At 41.8% G+C, this 20,143-nt stretch overlaps 1 protein-coding gene across 5 annotated transcripts in view; it reads right to left on the bottom strand.

Moving 5' to 3' along the window:
• The window catches only part of ldb2a (LIM domain binding 2a), an 86,360-nt gene that overhangs the window by 21,211 nt on the left and 45,006 nt on the right, over positions 1-20,143 (bottom strand). For all 5 annotated transcript variants that reach the window (XM_047585220.1, XM_047585221.1, XM_047585222.1 and 2 more), the window contains exons 3-4: positions 8,893-9,065; positions 361-483 (exon numbers count right to left, since the gene is read on the bottom strand). In XM_047585220.1, coding sequence (XP_047441176.1) covers positions 361-483; positions 8,893-9,065 — 296 coding nt within the window. The remainder of the gene's footprint in view (positions 1-360; positions 484-8,892; positions 9,066-20,143) is intronic.

Here is a 20,143-nt window from a genome sequence, read left to right as displayed (position 1 = left end):
AATAGATTCATGTGAAAACAGAAGACCTTCTGCTCGCTGCAGCTCCAGTGACTAAATGTGTTACACTTAGTGGAATTAAGCAGATTATTCATTCGACCTTGTTTTTTTTTTCCTCCCTCTCTCTTTTTGTTCAGACAAGAGCCCTTTTTTTTTTATCCTCGGTGGCCTTTGATGTCTACAAATAAATTGGTTCGCAAAAATCCCTCCAAACTGCCTTGTTGGCGTTTAAATTTCTAATGAATACCTTCTAAAAAGTGCCTTAGTCGAGCGGAGACCCGCGTCGGTAGCCAAAAAGTGACACGTTTCACAGGTATTTTGTTTGTTTGCTTTGTGGTCGCAGGCTAATGATGTCACACTCACGTGCATGGCCAGGATACTGCGGGGGATGAGCTCTCGGTACTGCCGGATGGTAAAGTGCCACGTCTTGATTCTCATCAGATCATCAAAGGCGAACTCCAGTATCAAACGGCCCTCCGTACAAACCTGGGGAGAACAGCACAAAGTTGGTGTTACTTTCTCTCTCGGTCTACTTTAGTTGGCTCGTAGGCAGCCGTCAGCTGATTTGCACGTTACTGGCCAGGAATGATTTTGATTTGAAAAAAAAAAAAAAAAAAAGGAATGCTGGAAGTGTTTTGTCTCATTTTTTTATTTTGAAACTGGTCCAAGGACTTTGTGGCATGGAGCAGGTTATTATGCTTCCAATATTTACTCTGCTCGTATCCCTCATTCAGAGCATCTGTCCTTGGGCCTCGCAACCATCCAGCTATTTCTAAAATGTGAAAATAAATGTAATCTGGAGAGGGGTGTGTTTACGCCAGAGACAAAAGAACTTCAGGTCAGAGAGAGTTGCCAATTAGGAGGAGACAGAGAGAGACAGAGAGAGACAGAGAGAGAGAGAGGGAGAGAGAGAGGGGAAAAAAACATTTTTTCGCCCCTTTAGCTGAATTCAGCGCTTGCCGGGGCCCTTGCGCTTCTCCCGTATTTCGTTGCTGTGACAACCAGGCAAAGAGAGGAGAGAGAGAAAGAGAGAGAGAGAGCGAGAGAGAAAGTACCAGAGAGACAACCAGAGAGGCAGACAGAGAGAGGGGGGTGTGGGGGGGGGATCAGCTGATTAGTTGGCATGGCAACAGCAAAGATGTAATCCCACCAGACACACTCTAATCAATGCCCCCAGCGCAGATGGTCTCCTGAGGATCAACAAGAAAGAGGCTAGCGGCCATACTGCACCCCCACAACCCCGCCCCCCCTCCATCCCCCACCCCCCCTGCACCCCAGCCCTCCTCACCCCCGCCCCCCCCACCCCACCCCACACTACCCACCCACCTACCTCTGTTGGTCACGTGCCAACACATTCAGTAGAAAAAAAAAAAGAATAAATAGAAGCTTAACTGCTCCAAAAGCCCCTGAACGCAGCGCCGTTTCTCTGCTGTCTTGACTAAATGTGAACACTGTAGGATCTTTCCACTCTTTGTGAAGCGGCCCGCTTCCTGAGTTCTTCAAGCAGATTACAGTATACACAAAAAAGTTTAGTTCTGCGAGAAAATATGTCAACATATACCCCAATATATGTAAAAAATATCTTATTGTAACAATTAAGCACGCTGACCTGCACATATTTCTATTATTCCACTAGTCTCTATTATTGTTCTTGACAGGAAATGTGTAGAATCATTTCCCTCAATTACACAGTCTTTTATTAGTACTGAACATTGTGTGCACATTTCATGCAGCGTACACATGTATTAGACTATTAATAGAATATACTAAGATGCATACTGCAGCAGGTTGCTCAAAGTCTTGCTTTACAGACACAGGACGAGAAACCGGTGGTTTTTGGAAATGAACAATTCCTCTCAGTGACTTTGGTGGTTGATGTGCAAAGGGCTCTGTGTGGTCTGATAGTGGGCTTGTCTGAGCTAGATAAGTGTGGATTAGACTAAAACAATGTTTGGAAATAATCTGAGGTGTTTAATGGACAATGAAAATAAATCTTTTTTCATTTAATATTTTTATGCATTAAGTCTCGTTCCAGCAGCTGTTTGTCCAACAGATGACCTCAGAGCTCAGCATGAAATACATGCATGCATCATTAACTTGTAACTACCCCCAAAATAAAAACAAACAAATAAATAAATAAATAAATGTGACTGTAAAGAAAACCTCTGTGAGTTTGTGAGGTTTTTTTAGCCTTTTAGATAAAGCAAGAAAATTTAAAAACTTATGGAGTGGATCACCTGCAGAACACACTGTCACACAGTTTGTTCTCAGCTTCTCTTTCTTAGCTAGTTGACATTCATTCTGTTTCAAAGCAACACACACGTAAAATTAAAACCACGAAACCACCTCCTAATTATCTCTGACCTCCAGGTTCTTCGTCCATGTTCAATTATAAGCGCGAATGTTACAATTAATCCACTAGCACTCAAACAAACATTCAACTTCAACTTTGCTGTTTTTCTTTTCCTCCTTTGAAATGAAATGCATCGTTGTCATTAAGTCATGTATGAGTTTTCTACCCCCGGGCCGCTGAAACCTATTAAAGGGCCAAACATTTAGTCATGTATGATGGAAACGAGTAATTCCTTACATCATTCCTGAAAGTGTGCTTTTTGCAGACTTACAGTACTTAGCCACCAGCAGTGAAATAGCGTGAACTGTGTTTACTAGGGAGCCTTCTGATGCTTTCCAGGTGCTGTAGCCTAAAGTGAAACAACAATTCACTATTGATTCCTCTTTCCATAGTACCAACCGTGTCCTTAGCCCTGCCTCCAGTATTACTCTTATTTCTCTCTACGAAGTTTCTGCTCATCTGTAACTGATAAGCAAACTTGTAAACCGTCTAAATCAGAACCAGAATAAGCATCCCTTTAATTGCCAAGCGCAATAAATGTGCAGGAATTCGTCTGAGTGGCACTGGTGCGGAGACACTTTATGAACCACGAATGCAGCCCTTTTTCATCAGAATCCAGAGCACTCATACAAAGCTATTTATTTCTTCCTCAGTAAAAGCCAATAGGTTAAAATCTAATATTTCTGACAATTGGTGAAACAATTTTCTTTATTTTTTTATTTTTTTTAAAGCTAAATAGCGTTTCCCTTATGAAAACTTGAAAGGAGGAAAATCCCAGTGAATTAAAAAGTGGTCCATTAAACAGTACAGCCCCTCACAGAGAGTCCCCCATTGATTTAAGAGCAGGGTCATAAATCTTCCACACAACGGGGCTGAGAACAGGGGATCTCAGGCTCAAAAGAGCAAGAAAGAATAACAGCGTCCTGCAACTGAGACACTACTCAATACTGTACCCTAACCTGACAATCAATTAACAACGGAGGCGCTAACGGTCATTATACTGATTATTATGGGCACACATGACTACTTCTTATGAATATAAAGAGTCACTGAAAAAAGAGTTGCTGAATTTATAGCAACAAGCTGCTGACATGTCTAATGAACACATGATTAAGTTGCTTTTTATGTGTGTTGAGCTTGTAGCTGAAATGATTAGTCGATAATTATTTGAGGAAAACTGCCAAAAATCACTCCTTATTTGTGTTCTACATTTTGTAGCCCACCTGACTAATTAATTAATTTCTAATGAAAACGATTATCAGTTGCAGCCTTAAAGCAAATACATTACAGTGAGTGTTGCCCCGTAGATAATTGAAAACCTCAACGTGATAATCATCTTGCAACCGTGGACCCAATTCAGCCGCTTCAAATCAATACAATCATTTTTATGTAGGATAAACGTGACATGTTTGTGTCCTGCAGAGTGTATTTCCAGCCTAAGAATGAAATGTCATTGGGATGTGTCACTATTAAGAGGCGACTGCAGTGCTGCCAGTTCGACTGCAGCCTTTTTTTTTTTTGCCATATCCCCGTCTCTCTCGCTCTCTGCACATATTCCCTGACTGACTCTGCTGTCTGCTGCCAATTAAGGTGAAAACGCATGTAATCCTGTGCACATATATGGACACAGGTGAGTCCAAATGTGTCGTAGTACACCAACAGAGGAGAATCTCATATGACGAAATTTATAAGTAATAAGAAGGGAAAGAGAGGGGGGATCTCTATGAAGCTCTACTGTACTTGCTCACACGGACTCATGTTGAGTTACAGTATTAAAATGAATGTCAGTATCTACTGCTGAGCCTCTCATGGTCAACTCTGATCCGGAAGGAGGTCGCAATTATAGTTTGCTGGTGGTATTTTAAAAAGGACTAAAAATAACAGTAGGAACTTGTGACACAGATTGCTGATAACAATTTCTCACCCCCACAAAAAAAAAAAAAAAAAAAAAATCCACTCAGGGAATTAAATTCACTTGAGCGGAGATCACTGTGTCATGAACTCGCCTCTTGCTCTTTGCTCGCCTCCCAGCATGCAGAAAACCCCAGCTGGGCACCGGTAACAAGGGCCATGCCCTCCGAGCTAACACTCACCGGTCAGAGGAAAGCAAGGCCTGCTGGGTAGTGAATAGAGGTGCCGGGGAAACCGGGGGCGGCTGAAAGGTTGGGAGCTTTTGGTCAAATTGGCACCCGGTGTCACCTTGTCAACACCTCACCACCCATCACCCCGTTAAGCCCGGCGCACATTGTCAAGCAACACCTGGAGAGCCCCGCCCACTCTAAGTGACCCCGCCCATTCATTAGGCCGTAGCGCCTCAATGACACGATGTAGTCCTTTAAAACCTGTGATTCCCTGGAGTGACTGTCACCATTAAAATTAGATCCAGTTATTAAACAGAATCAGATTCACTGGCACATATATGCACACACATGTGGAATTTTTCTTTGTGTTCAGCGCAATAAACAGAGACATATACATCGTATGTGTGCGTATATGTGGCAATAAATCCAAAACTGGTTCAGTGCGGAGGTTTATTGTGTTGAGAGGATTTTTGCAACGACTCAGAAGACATTTAAACAGAGCTAAATTCTATTTAGGTTCTCCAACGGATCAAAGAGAAAATACTGAATAAATAATGAATGGTTCTCGGTTTTCATAGTAACGTTGAAGAGTAGAGCATTTGGAATCAAAAACAGCCAACAATGTCTGAATCAGGATGCAAAACATCTATAAAAAGAAAGGAACATTTAAGAGCCCTGCATATAAACCACCACAACTGATTGGAAAAGCCAAATTCAGCACGCATAGAACGTTAGTAATAGCACCACACTGTACAGGAAAGGTGAGTCTACACACAACAATTGTACAAATACAGTTGTACCTAGTAGCCTGCGTGCAAACACTAAATGTAAAATAATCGTTTCATAGTTAGCCTTTATTTTGTCCCTCCTCACATCTTGGGAAGAACAGGTACTGACTCTGTTAAATACCTGTGGGATTGTCTACCAGTGGGCTATAGGGTCTCATATATGAACCGCTACAGTACGTCAGCGGTTCCACTTTGGCCTTTGTTTGACATTTGTTGCATGCATTTCTTTCACTCCCCATTTTCTGTCCGACCGTCTCAGAAAGACGTGTGTTTTCTGTCCTGTCTGACTTCATTTAAGAGACGCCACAGCATTTCCCCAGACCTCACATATTAACTCAGTGACTACAGGGCTGTTGTTTCTGATTGGGTGGATGTCCAAACCCATAAAAATAAGTTTTAATAAAGCAAGAATTCTTTTTAAAATATGGTCCGAATTAGACATTTTGAAAGACAGAGAAAGGGAGAGATAGGAAAATAAAGAGACACATATAGGCAGTGAGAGAGGGAGAGGGAGAGAGAGAGAGGAGAGCACGAGAGCGAGCTGGGAGCTGGGAGCTGGGGATGATTTCTCTAGGGATGAAGGATGCGGGTTTGTGTGTGTCTGAGTGTGTGTGTGTGTTGAGGGTGCAGGGGAAGGGAGGGGGTGAAGTATAGAGCGAGAGCGAGTAAGTCAGGGAGGAGGATGAGCGAGAGAGAGGGGGCGACGTGGTGGTGGTGGGGGAGGATGGGGGGAGGTTGGGCGGCGGCGGCGGTGGTGGTGGTGGTGGTGGTGGAGGAAAGCGAGGCGAGGCAGAGCTGATTGAGATTCGGGCCTCCAGAGCTGCAGGCTCGCTGCTGCTGCTGCTGCTGCTGGGAGCTCAGGGAGAACACGCTCAGTTATTGGAATTTTTTTTTCTAATGAATTAATTCTTCTCATCCAATTTAGGTGAAGATGAAAAGAGAGCAGCGCTGCGAGCATCAAATTTAGCTTTTTGTTGACCGGGGCCTGGGCCGTTCTGTTCCTGTTCTGTACGGTTAATATCGGACACTTGTAATATATTAGGTTTTTTTTTGTTGTTGTCTTTTTTTTTTTTTTTCCCTTTTGGGAAATGTTGCTCACAAAAACCTTAAAATAAGAACATAAAAGGACATTTCCTCTGTGGTTAATTGGAGGTGTTCACTAATAACCACACCAACACGCACGCGCGTGCCCAACCCCCCACCCAATCACCACATCGCTCCCTGACGTGACCTCAGGTACCCCCACATCTCACGTGTAGGCAGCCATGCATGCCAACATAAACGCACACACCATAAACACCTAGACGCGTGGACAGGATGTCAAATGAAGGTCCTGCACTACAACACTCACAAACGTTTCCACATGTAAATGAACATATTTCCTGAGAATTCTCAATAAAACGCGAGGTTCCTTGTTAGTATGGAGGTCATGTGTAGCATGTAGAATGCGGCATTTCTGGTCGTTAACAATAAAGAAAAAGAAAAATAGATCAACAAAAACAAGTGTATGCACATTAAAATGTTCTTCTTTCTCCTCCTGTAAAAGCCTGAAAACTGGTCTTGGCTGTTGGCTCGTGGACAGAGCGGTATTATGGGATGATATCATTTTCAAAGAATTAGATGGAGCTTTATTTGTTGATTTCTCTCTTTATATGAAGGAGGGTTAAGACTAGAATACTTTCTAAACATTCCAGTTTTAAAACCATTTATATGTTTCAGGCGGAAACATAGTGGATAAAGAAAATGTAACATTATTTACTGTCATGTTTTCTTCATTGAGTGGAGCCAAAAAACACGTATTGGTTCAATTACTGCTTTTATCTATGAGACATCCGAGTACATCCGAGACATCTGAGTAAGTGCCCCGCTCAGTACAAATAAACATCATTATTTTGTTAATAACTAAAAGTTTCTGTTGGTTTCATGTTTGTATAAATGTTGGAACCTCCCGATGTTGCGTACTCGGATTTTAAATGTTCAAATTAAAGAAACAAAAAGAAGTCAAACCCACCCACACTCATTTTTTATATTCGTGCCAGAAGAATTGAAATGAATCTTAAAACCCGAGAACTAGAATCTGCGCACGATAATTTGACTTTGGTGCTGTTTTCATTGGCGTGAGGAGAATTTTCTCCAAGAATCAATATCTAAACGCGAGGAAGGAAAAAAAAAATATATTGCGCTATGATGAAAAAGCTGCACTTGACATCACGAAATGTTTCAATTAAATTCATTTGTACTGAAAAGTAAAAGATAACATCGGCCTAATGGCACATTTTTCTTTAAATTTTATTTCAGAAAGCAAGATTTTTAGATCTCAATTTTTCTCTAAAGCTATTTGCCGTTGAATTTACTCGCTAAAACAAAGACTAATTCACTTTTTAGTCTCCCAGCACTTGGCAGGTCAGCCAAGAAGTTTAATTTCGGACTCACTTCGCACACACACACACGCACCCGGGCACACACGCAGACACACAAGAGTGAGTGCATACTGTCAAGTCCCGAAAACAAGAGGGCGTAGAGCTGTTTAATGTCAGAACAATCCGGTCTGGTGCTTCAGCTCAGGGTTCATGCTACAGGGAACATGGAATCCCTTTAGCTCGGCTGCTCGGCGCTGACAAGGTATCTGGCCTCAGATTCATTTAGACAGTCAGCAGAAGAACACTAGGAGTCAGCGAGCCATCTGGATCAGACTGTGGTGCAGCAGATATTCACTTCAGCTCACAGGGGGATTCTCTCCCCAAAGACAAAAGCAGATAGCTCAGCTTTAGTGCTTTCACTAGACCTCGGTGTCAGGTTTGGATTATTTCACCGGCGCAATTTGTGTTTCCTCTGCCTCCCTAGCTGCTCTCCGTGCGCCGCTCATGCCGCAAACTAAACTGAAACTCTTCAAAGATCTTATTCATGTCCCGGCGGCATTGCCTTTAGAGTACCTGCGGGCTTAAGAATCAGTCGACATCTTTAACATTAGAAATGCCAGTGGATTTGGAGGTCCAGGCAGAGGCCAAAATGCTGATAAGTGTAGAGAGTAAATATGAGTGTGTGTGACATTTCCCTGCATGAATTCGTAAATCCGGCAACGCTGCTCGGTGCAGGTATTTGGTCAAGGAAAAATGCATGCAGGCTCCTATGTTTAAGCTAATAAACGTTGATGCTTAAAGTGGTCTAAAGAATAATATCTCTTCTCCTCTCTACTTCTAATCAATAGTAATAATAGTACAGTCATTTACTAAAAGAAATGAGTAATTATGGATTTAGTGGTTAAAGTCTCAAGACTGTTGGGATAAAAATACTCCTTCACAAATGAAGGATACACATTTAATATATATATATATAGATACATACATACACACACACACACATATATATATATATATACACACACACACACACACACACACATAAAGATACCACATCAATTTAATAATTTATAATCCATTGTGGGATAAATTAAAGGATTAGCTTATTTGAAGACTTTCTCATGTATGACAGCAAAGCTGCCCGGCGTGAGCTCAAAAAACCGAGGGACATCATGAAAGAGAGAAAGAAAAAAAAAAGAGTCAAAGGGTGTAAATGGATTTGATCTTTAACCAGTTAAACGCCTCACCCGGCCCATTATCATAGCCTGTGATCAATTATTCATGGCGGGAGAAGCTCAGGGGTCAGGTGTTACCTTTGTAAACATTGGCTTCCCGTGCTGGGTGACCATGGTGCACTGATCACAGTCCAGGGTGATGCAGGAGTTGTGGAAGGACTCCTTGGAGTGTTTGAGGATGTAGTGGAGCTCGGTGACCCCTCCCTCGAACACCGTGCTGAAATAACGGGGGATCAACGTCCGGCCGATCGCTGTGGGGACACAGAAGAGAGGACAGAGCTGCTTAATGCAGATGGAAACCAAACATGAAATGAAATGAAGATAGACGGCCAAATAGAATAGCAGAACAGAGTGACAGCATGAAATACAGCATAATTATGAACGGTATCATGTACGATTTATAACTACGAGGCTGCTGCTGCCTCTGATACTATTTAGGTCTGTGTGCTGCTATGTTGATACAGATACCAGAACCTTTCTATTTTCCAAACATTAAAGGAATAATTTGTCCCATTTATTTTCTTGCCATGAGGTAGATGAGAAGATTGATGCCACTCTTAAGTCTGTCAGTTAAGTACCAAGCTGAAGCAGGGAGACAATTAACTTAGCACACACACTGGAAACAGCGGGAAGCAGCTCCCCCAGCTGCGTGTAAAGTTCTTACACCGCAAATGAAGCCACTTTTTTTTTCTTTTTTTTTTTTTCACTTTACGCTTCAGTTTGAATATGGAAGATACAAATGAGACAGTGAAGTGCGGAGAGATGGATGGAAGTACTGTTTCAACTGTGGACAGAACGAGGTTAGCTGTTGTTTAAGATTTTATGCTAAGCTGATCTCTTCGCCTCCTGGCTGGGCACAGTTTGCCAGTTCATTAGGTACATCAGTGAAAACAAATGCATTCTGATATAACAGTCCCACACAAAACCCTTTCCAGAGATGAACAGAACATTCGCAAGCGAGTGCAAATAGTGTCGGGAGATTTGGAGGTAGGTTCATGACCTAGGTCAGGCATCATGTTGCAGATGGGGATACATCTGATAATTATGTCCATTATGAAACAAATCCAATATAAGAACCTGCACTAAATCTTAACTTTATGACTGTTAATGGTGAAACAACTTCAGGAAAGTGGTAATTCAACTGGATGATCCTGGATGGAGTTGGCCCACTGACTAATCTGAGCTTGCCAAAATAATTGGAACATGTGCCGGCACAAGACAATACAATTCAACTCTACTAAAAGACACAGTCTACAATAAAAAAACTAAATCAAAAGCTCTCTGTATTTTTAACAAATGCTGAACAGGAGGACCTTTATTAAACTAGCATTTTATTGCAGGACTGGCAGCTAAGCATATGTAAAAAAGTAGCATCAGTTTTGGCATCAACCTTTGAGAGAGAATGTGAAAAATGTATTTCACAAAATCGTTGGGAACTATGAACTGAACGTGTTGTTCAAAAAAGTTTGATTACCGTAGTAATGTGGAGTGCTTTAGTGACATACTGTACATGCTTAATATAAAATGTGCCTGATACCCAATAACAAATGAAAACTTTGAGACGGACGCAACGGTAACAACAACAGTCAGCGTATTTTGACAAAGTATGTTTGAGTTTGAGATGAAAATAAAATCAAGTGAATTTAAAGAAACTTAAAAGAAATCCGATTATTTTGTCATACTCACACTTGACATTCAGCAAACCAAAAATATTAAATTCAATGCAAGATCATTCAAATGAAAGCGTTCAGAGAACACAACCCAGAATCAAAAATATGTGCCAAGATTAGAATAATTGCAAAGGGACTTCTTAATAAAGACAACTGCTTCAGATTCACTAATAAAGATGAACATGTTATTGTCCGTGAAAGGCTCTCAGGAGGAGGCAGAGACTGATCGCATGTTCACATGAATGGAATTGATTATGTTCTATTTTGCAGTGTGACTCTTCTTATAAAATGGAAAATCATTCCTGACTATTGATTAGACGTTAACCCCTTTGCTCCAGACAGCAACTTAAAAAAAAACACAGGCCACATTAAAGATGAAAAGCTCTTTATTAACAGCGTATATGAGAAACCTGAACGATCCTGCTCTATGCTATTGAGCAGTGGTCAGCTTAGGAATCGAGACTCTCAAAGTAACAGGCACATTATACAACTACAGAGACTATTGGATTTTCCTGAAACATATTGATAAATTATTCCCAAATCCTTTATTCTTAAATTGAATAAGATTTTTTTTTATCCTTTAAGCAAGTCTCAAAAAAATCTTCCACTGGAGGTGAATTCAAATGCACATCTGAAGTTTAAAGATCATAAATTTGGGCTTCTCAGTCCACTTCTTCCAAGATATAGCACTTCATATAATACGGCGAGTTTTGAATATACCTCGTATGAGTGAGACTCCACAAGAAAGAAAAAAGCACTCTCACCGATTTCTCAGAATAATAAGACTCCATGACTTAGTTTGGTATTAAACTGAATTATTAAGATGGACAACTTCTGCAGAGCAAACTTTCTGCAGGGGCCTAAAGAGACAATGAGCAGGCTGCATGATGAAAACTGGAGGAGGAGTCAGGGAGGGAGAAAGTGTCTTCAGTGTTTTATAGCCCTCAGGCTTTCTCTGGTTTCTATCTCCACTGTGTTCGCTGGCTTCAAGGAGAGGAATGGATGATACAGTGCGTGTGGCTTACATTTCCCATTACATTTTGAATGCACTGTGAAGGAATGCAGAAAGATACAGATTCTCGAATACTTAGATGTCTTTTATAGTATGTAATCATTACTGTTTTGTCTTCTCAGCTTTTAACTAACTAGTGTATTTGCTCAGTGGCTTACTGTTGGTTAATTTGGCCTCCTCGTTAAAGAATATTCAACAAAACATATCTTTAACAGCAACATCATCAAGCAAATCTTCCAGCTCAGAGACTCTCCACTTCTTTACCTTTTACATTTTTGACTCGACATTAAAAACTTTAAAATATGAACTCAAAAGAAAAATAACCAATTTATAAAATATAAAAGATAAACACTTTTTCAGGGATAGACATTTTGATTTCTCATAACCACCAACTGAATATGGACGAATGCCTGACCCTGAGCCTGACCCTGCCTAACTAAGTGGCTCTGGGTAAAAAAGTTGAAGTTGCATGCCTAGCAACCTGAGTCAGCTCCCACCTGTCTGTCAAAGCAGCCAAACCCTTAGATACGTATAATTATTATATACAAATTCAACCCCAAACAGTTGTCAAGAACAGGGTAATTAGATGTAGACACCAAACAAATGTTGGCGTACAGGACATTAAATGTGTTTATTTATGCTGTAAAGTTGGACATTTTAACGTGGAGGTCTGTGGGGACTGACTCAGTCATGGATATAGCCTCAAGTGGTCATTTGAAGAACTGCTGCTCAGTAGCTAGCTAGATTGTTACATTGAACCCACAACAGCAAGACTGCACTGAAGAGGAAAGCCAACAGACAACTCAGTTTTGTAGCATTTAATACACAAAATAACAAAAGGATTAATGAAAAATGATTAATCAATCTCTATTAACTGAGACGTAACCGTAGTCAACCATACTTCATAAAAGGATTTGTAAGATGTAAATTGTGTTTTGTAGTATCTCAGCCTAGCCAGATTTATTTCAGTACTTAGCAGAAATAGTGAAAACCTCTGATATTACTGCACAGGATTTACCCAGAATACAAAGCAAGATTGTCTTCAAAGCACAACTTAATATGTAGATCAGGCATTCTGCAGACCACCAAGTGAAGGCAGCTGCATCAAACAGCTTTTCACTTGGGACAAAAATTGCAGCCTCTTCTGGTAACTGCAGAGTGCAATATTGCAGTTTTAGTAACGTGTAGACCCAATCTGCAGAACGACTCATACCATCTCCTACAATACTTCTTGGCAACACATTCTTCCTTAAAGAGCCTTGCTTTTCCAGCTTTTATTTTTCCCAGCTATAGGGTTTCTGCTGAACACTGATACTCATTTCCAGCAACGCTCCGCTTCACACTCCTGCACACATACACGCCTGAGAACTGCTCTGCAACCACAGGCCGCGTCCGAACAACGCCGGGCAGTTCCGCTTGAACAACCTGACTTGCTCAAGGGCAGGGCAGTTTGGTCCTGTACTGACGAGACCTGTGCTGCCTGCAAACATTGTTCCCCTGTAAATATCCAGATATTTACATCCCATTTTTTTAGTTTTACTTAAGTATCCTTATGAGCCCTATCAAAAAGACACATCACGTTGAATGCATTTCAAATTTAAGCCTTGTGCACTGGCATCCCACTGCCTCATCGGAATGGCCTCATTTGAATGAATGATGGCGGTGGCGTTTTTACGTAGGGCTCAGTGTTGGTCTAAACGCTGACTAAAATTAGTGAGTTCCAACCAGGGGTACTTGGACCCACGGGAACACTTCTGCAGTTACCAGGGGGTACATGGAAAGATTGTACAGCAGCCTGGCTAATTTGAAAAAATGACTGGTCTGGTCTGGTCTGGTCTGGAGAAAAAAATAAAAATACACCCACATATTTGTATTCGAGACAATAAGCAGGATTCACAGAGGCGGATCTATGTATAGTACATTTATTGTAACAGTCAACAATTAGAATGCACTCTTTCCAAGCAGTGACAAGCCTATTCTCATGTAGTTCAAACTAACAGAAGTATCCAGTTGATGACAGTTTAGAAAGTAATTATATTCCAGGATGGGTGTGTAGCATCAAGTTTCAAATCTTTGCGTATGAGCACATCTGGGTCATGTGAGGTGGGGCTGAATTGGCACATGATTTTAAAAGAAATCTAGAGCACCACTACTACGTTTTTTTTTTTCTTGCCGTGTTTTCTTTTCAGCATCATTGGCTTTAACCGAGAACCACGCTCACTAATCCCAGCGAGTGTTGGTGACCTGCTCCACCCGCTGAGCTACGACCGACTGTTAAATAACAGCAGAGAAAAAACAAAACAAAACAAGCATAAATCCCGACTTTGGGATTATGAAGGCAAGTGTGCTGGGATTTCCTTTAGCCTCTCGTTCCTTGTCTGGTGGAACAAGTCTCTCTGTTCTTCTGCATTTTCCTGCCCGTCAAATCTCCATCATTAGAACAAAAAAAAAAAAAAAAAAAACGGGACAGGCCACATTATCCAGCAGCACATGGCCTCTGATTTCAAGCAGAAATAATCCATCTTAGAGCCAACACTCTGTTGGCTAGAATTATGCTCTTTCTCCCCTTCCCCCAGGGTGGGTGGGTGGTCAGGAGGAGGTGCGTGGTGCATGGGGGGGGGGGGGTGCCACAAAGGTGGGAGGGAGAGAAGCCTGGGAATAAAACTTCATTTAGAAGTGAAATGTCCCCAAAGACGGGGGCTCGAGAGACTGTTGAGGTCAGACCTGGATGGTAGAGCAAGGGAAAGAGAGGGCAATGAGGATGATTTTGGCGGTCGGATGAGGGTGGGGGTGGGACGGAGGGCGACGGGGAGGGGGTACCCGTGACTGGCATGTTTTTCAAATTCGATAAAGTCAGGCATGACTAAATAACACATAAAATGTTTGGCATCGCGAGCAGTGGCTGTAGGAAGAGGAGGGAGAGGAGGCTGAACTGCAGGGTCCGCTCGGCCTGGATGACTGTGTAAATGATGCTCTCTCTCTCGCTCTCGCTCTCCCTTTCCCTTTCTATCACTTGCGCTGCACCCCCCCCCCCCCCCCCCCCCCCAACCCCCCCCCTCTCTCTCCGTATCTCGCTCCCTCGCTCGGTCTCTACCACGGTTGAAAAACAAAGTACGTCTAGGAGTGGAGCTGACTGCTAATGCGGAGGAGCTCTGAGGAGACGAGAGGGGAGAGGGGGAGGAGGAGGTGGTGGAGGCGGAGGAGGAGTGGGGGGTAGGAGGATCGGGACAGAAAAAAAAAAACGGAGCAGTGAGAGGGGACGAAGAAAAATAAGGTGAATGAGGAAGAGACTACGAGGGTGTAGGGGGAGAAACTAGGAGGGAAGATGAAAAGAGGTGTGGGTCAAGAGGAGAAGGAGAGGGAGAGGCGAGAGGGGAGAGAGGACGGCAAAAGGTGGAGGGGAGGAGGGGGGGGGGGGGGGGGGTGCTCAGGTGATACGCAGATCTGCTTCTTGCCCACCTCACCAAACCATGCAGGAGTTTTGGTTGCGTCTCCTCAACCAAAACTGTCCTAATAAAACCCAGTGTGCGTAGCCCGGGGTGACAGAGTGATAGATAAGCATGTAATGGTAGCCATGCTAGCAAGTCTTGGATCATTTCAAGCACAGTGGTCTTGTGTTTCTCTTCAGATAGTCTCTAGGCTGAGGTTCAAATATTTTCTGGGCCTCCTTACACTCAATATTTACATGGCAGGGAAACACTTTAGCCGAGGTGCTGCTAGTCAACACACTTCATTGTCTTCCTCAAAGGTAGAGGATTTGGCTGCGGGATGCTTTTTCTTTCCGGGTTAGTTTTAATCGATTTGAATGAATACTCGTATTGTTTTCTCTCTGTCTGCAATGAACCGAAATTCTAAGAAATACAGCTGCAAATTAGATATCAAGATGAGAAGACTGGTCCGTCCACTGGCACCTTTAATACTGAGTGCATTTCCTATTTCTAAGCTATTAAATGCCCACAGATGAAAATCATAGGTAGAAACATAATGTTATGTGACGTGTTCCAGTTAGGGAGGCAACTAATTGTTACATTCATTAAACACACCTGACAAAACATTAGATACACTAGTGAAAACTAATTCCAATATAAGTCCCACACTAAAGCTCCCCTCGTCAGACGTACGATGTTGAATTTATGTTGAAACAACATCAGAAAGGTGGTCACTGCACCATCAGGATCATGCTAATTTTAGAATGCGGCTGCCAAACTGATTTAAACTGAACAGTGTTTTTGCCCACTGACTAAAATAGAAGAAACATGCGTCAGTACAATTCGATAGTACTACAAATTGTAGCCGGAAACAACGAATCTCTCATTATTCTGAAGAAAAAAAATCAAATGCCATAATCTTCATTAAGCTTAGATTTAGTACAGGACGTTTAAATTAAAATACACCAGGTATCAGTGTACTTTGGCAACATTTTTTGATTGATTGGTGATTGACTGATTGATTGATTGATTGATTCTTTGTTGAGTCTATTTTGGGAATTTTGCCTGTTGGTTGGAAAACAAAGCCAATTAAAGATGTTACCTTGGGCTTTCAGAACTATTGAACGGTACGTTTCACTTGGTCAATCAAACAATGTATCAAACAAAACAAGTCTCCTCCTCGGTGATGGTCTCAGATTGCTTGCTTCACTCTGTTAAAGTTACCAAAACATTCCAGCATAGAAATATGTTGAACAGAGAAAGGCATTTGAGAAACTAGAACCTGAGAATGTTTGGCATTTCAGAGTCAGAGGAGCGGCACACAACCAGCCGAAGAAAATCTGACTCAATAAAACCAAAATATGGCAGTCGAAGGACGGGAGGGAAAACTCGCGGTGACATGAGACAAAAGTGTGAGCACCAAAACTCACCGGCAGCCCCACGTTGCAGAGCCCGCACTGAAAATCCTATTGTTCATTTTTTAATAGGCGGGCCGAATTTAGGCTCACCAGCACAGCACGAGCCTAACAAACTTCACACAAATAACTGCACAAAAACAAAAACAACTCGCACAGAGATGAAATATACTTGGCGATCTCATTCAGCCTTCCTTCCTCTTCACTCGACATCTCTCTTTCTCTTTCTCCTTCATGTGTTTTCTTTCTCCTGCACTGTGCTGATTGGCCCGTCTTCAGTCGCGGGGCACTCCAGAGATACAGATTAGCTGGCACTTGTTTGGGCGAACACGACAAGCAGCATATGTCTCTCAAGTAATGTGTACCCAAACATGCAATTTACAAATAATTAACGTGGTGTTAATTAGTCACATTAATTCATGCCACTTTGTTGGGATTGTTTCCCCCCGTTGGTCCCCAGGACTCCTGCCAGCACCAGAAGCCAGCGAAACAGCGAGAGCGATTTCTCTGCTCCGCAGCGAGAGCGGGGCGTCAGAGGAGAGAGAGGCCACTGGCACAAACACACATACACACACAACACAAAGGCACTTACACTTAACTCAAAAACACACTCCACTATATACGCAGGATAATATTCAACCCACATTTATGGACCCTCAAACCATGATGTTTGCGTCTTATTCTAAATATTTCTTTTAACAATATCCCATAAAAAGACACAAAAGACATAATAATACAAGTTTGAAACTTTGCGTCTTATTTGCTCCTGCTGAAGGTGTAACTAACATCAAGTCACAAATTTATACATTTTTTCTTTTAAATGAGTAGTTATCATAATTATTGAATAATACTTAACAGGAGTAAATAGAATATTTCTAGCTGGTGCTTCCCAGCAGCAAGACGGCAGATGGTATAGCAGCATTTGTGTTCACGGCAACTGGAAGAACATGTCACCCTGAGCAACAATGTGGCCTGGTGATGTGTTTTTAATAGTTTCTACCTTTTTTTTTTTTTTTTTTTTTTTTCTGGACAAGAATGGAACTCTATGGCACATACAAATAAGACATGTCAGGCTTTGGACACAGACAATACTAGCTATGGCATGAATTGATTGTTTTTTGTTGACAAAAAAAAAATCTTTCTAAAGTCTGTTAAAGTTGGGTGTCAAAGTTTTGAAATATTTACAACCCAGCAGCTGCAGACGGTGAAACTTTTTTTTTTGACACGCTGCTGCGAGGAATAAGACAGTTGAAGAGACACTGCCTCAATAAAAGGCCTAAAAACAAATGTGAATAGTGTTATTTTATTGGATAAAAAAAAAATATGTGAATCTTAAGTGTTTTTACTCCATTAGTCCTACAAAAAGTATTTAGTACTACAGTGTGGACAAAGTACTCAAGTGAAGCCCATAACAATCCACTGTTACGCTGCTTGGTATTCATTAATGCTACATGCTACATTTATAGCATATTTGTCCTTGTGCATTACTCTGTGTGTTTTTGTGTGTGCGTATACTGTACAGTATATCTAAGTGTGTGTTTCTGCCTCTAAGTGCTAGACATGCTGTGTGTTTGCGTGCATGGTTCACAGCATTATTGTGAGTCTACTGTGTCTGTGTTGTCCACTTTGACGCTCCTGAACATACACATACACCTGCGCGCGCATGCAGCAAATACATGTACAGTAATGATGTGCCGAGGGAGTGCAGAGGAAGCTGGGTAAACAGTATGCACACTCACACGCACGGACAAAAATAAATCCATGTAAACATGCAGAGATGTGCCAGGAAACATAAGTGGACTATAGGATCGCTTCTTTCATCCCCCCTCAGTAAACAGCGTCCATTGTTAGTTTTACTAGTCAGAGCTGCGTTTTTGTATTTGTATTTTCGTAAACAAGTGAATTCTAGATTTAAATTCGTGATTACTTAAATATAGATATGTGAATACTTTCCATAACACAGAAATACATAAAATATGAGCATTGTGCATTTATTTACAGCCACCGTCACTTGTCTAAGAGCCCGTGAGCGAGACGCTTAATCTACTCCGGGTATTAGGCACTTAATCAAGGAGACTAAGATTGATGTTAAATGCCTCAAATATTTAAAAGTTTGAGGTTTGAGAGTAAATACTGTATGTCTGGAGTCAAAGCAAGCTCCGAACCTGTCAACAAGTATCAGTCAAGTTGGGAGCAGGTTGAGAGTTAGACGTGGTGACGGTGGCGGCTAAAATGATGCGGCCTCCATGTGGCAGCGAACTCAAGACTGAAAAGAAAGTCATTATCTGGGAGTCATTAATAAAAGTTCACTATCTACAAAATATTGAATGTGCTGAAGTGCAACCATTTATAGCTACTAACCTTTGAAAAGTACAGTCATTTGTGCCTAATTGTGTGCTATCGATCATTTTAACCAGAAAGGATGTTTTTTTTTTGTTTTTCACACCCATTATACGGGTTTGGAATGCAACTGGTCAAACCTAGAACACTCTGACTTATCAACGCTATTGGTCCCACCTGTCCAGCTAGCTGACAATCAAACCGCAGACCAGTGGAGTAGGCCTCACACAAGGAAGCCAAATGAAGAAGTTGGGTCAGCTGGTGGGGGGAGAGGCAAGAAAGTCGGGAGTACTCAGTGAGCGATTATGCAGCAAACACTGTTCTCCGCAGTGCAGGAGAGAAAAGAATGGAAATGAGAAGGGGGGGTGAGGAGAAGTTGTGGATGATCCATAATGTCTGCATCCTGCAAATATTCATCAGACAACTGCGTCCTCCTTTAAATTAAGCTCAGCGGGGACCGCAAGGTATTTTGCGGAGTGAGAGGTTAGGGGTTTAATTCCCTGTGTGGCTCAGTGGAAAGAGGAGAACAATTAGAGGGTGAGAAGATCACGGCCCAGTGTGGCCAAGAGACTAATACTGCACAGTTTAAATAATACTGGTTTATTTCTTAAAAATATTCAGTGCTATCAAGGCTTACCATCACTGCTCTACTCCCTACACCAAGAAACTGACTTTTTTTTTAATTACTTTAAATCAAACTTCTGCACTTTATTTTTCTTCTATTTTCAGTAATAATCATATAATTCGACTCATACTATGTCTGTCTACTCACTGCATGCAACTAAACTACTAAAATACAAAATGTATGAAAAAACTACAACCGGAATTAACAACCTCAAACTATTTAGACTTATTAATGGACTATTTGACTTGATAAATGGTATTCTGCAGACACCACGTTTATATTGAGAATTTTACAGTTTCAATACTGCCCTCCGTGTGCATTACTACACGGCATATTTCATTCAAATAACCAGCCCATGCATATTGAAGCATACAGGTACAATACCATTACGAGCTGCTTCTGATCGCACATAGCTCGTAGATCAAACGTAAGCAGACACCGTGGCCAAAAGGCAGAAGTTAATGTATTGAATGCATTGTTCTATAATTCAGGTTGAAGCGCACGTGTTCCCAGTGGACTGCCTTTACACTTTAGCTGCCCTTTTTTGCATTTTAAGACGTTCAGTCCACTCCCAAGTGATTCCAGTCCCAAGTGGTTAAATGACGGAGCAGAGATTTAATGTCTCTCTGGAGGATCAACCCACGACTTTCGCCGTTACCTCACAGTCTGTCACGCCACCTCATAACCTATACATAAGGTTAGACTAACGCAAACAGATTACGGGAGCTGAAAAATAGGGTAGATAGCAGCCTCACATTGGTAATATTGATTTTCTCCAGCCTGTGACGTGTGTACAAACCAGTGCTTGCTTAGACCTACGGTATGTACAGTAATCAATA

This window comes from Mugil cephalus, chromosome 5 (assembly GCF_022458985.1).
Source record: "Mugil cephalus isolate CIBA_MC_2020 chromosome 5, CIBA_Mcephalus_1.1, whole genome shotgun sequence".
Classification (NCBI taxonomy): domain Eukaryota; kingdom Metazoa; phylum Chordata; class Actinopteri; order Mugiliformes; family Mugilidae; genus Mugil; species Mugil cephalus.
This window is presented reverse-complemented; position numbering and strand designations above follow the sequence as displayed.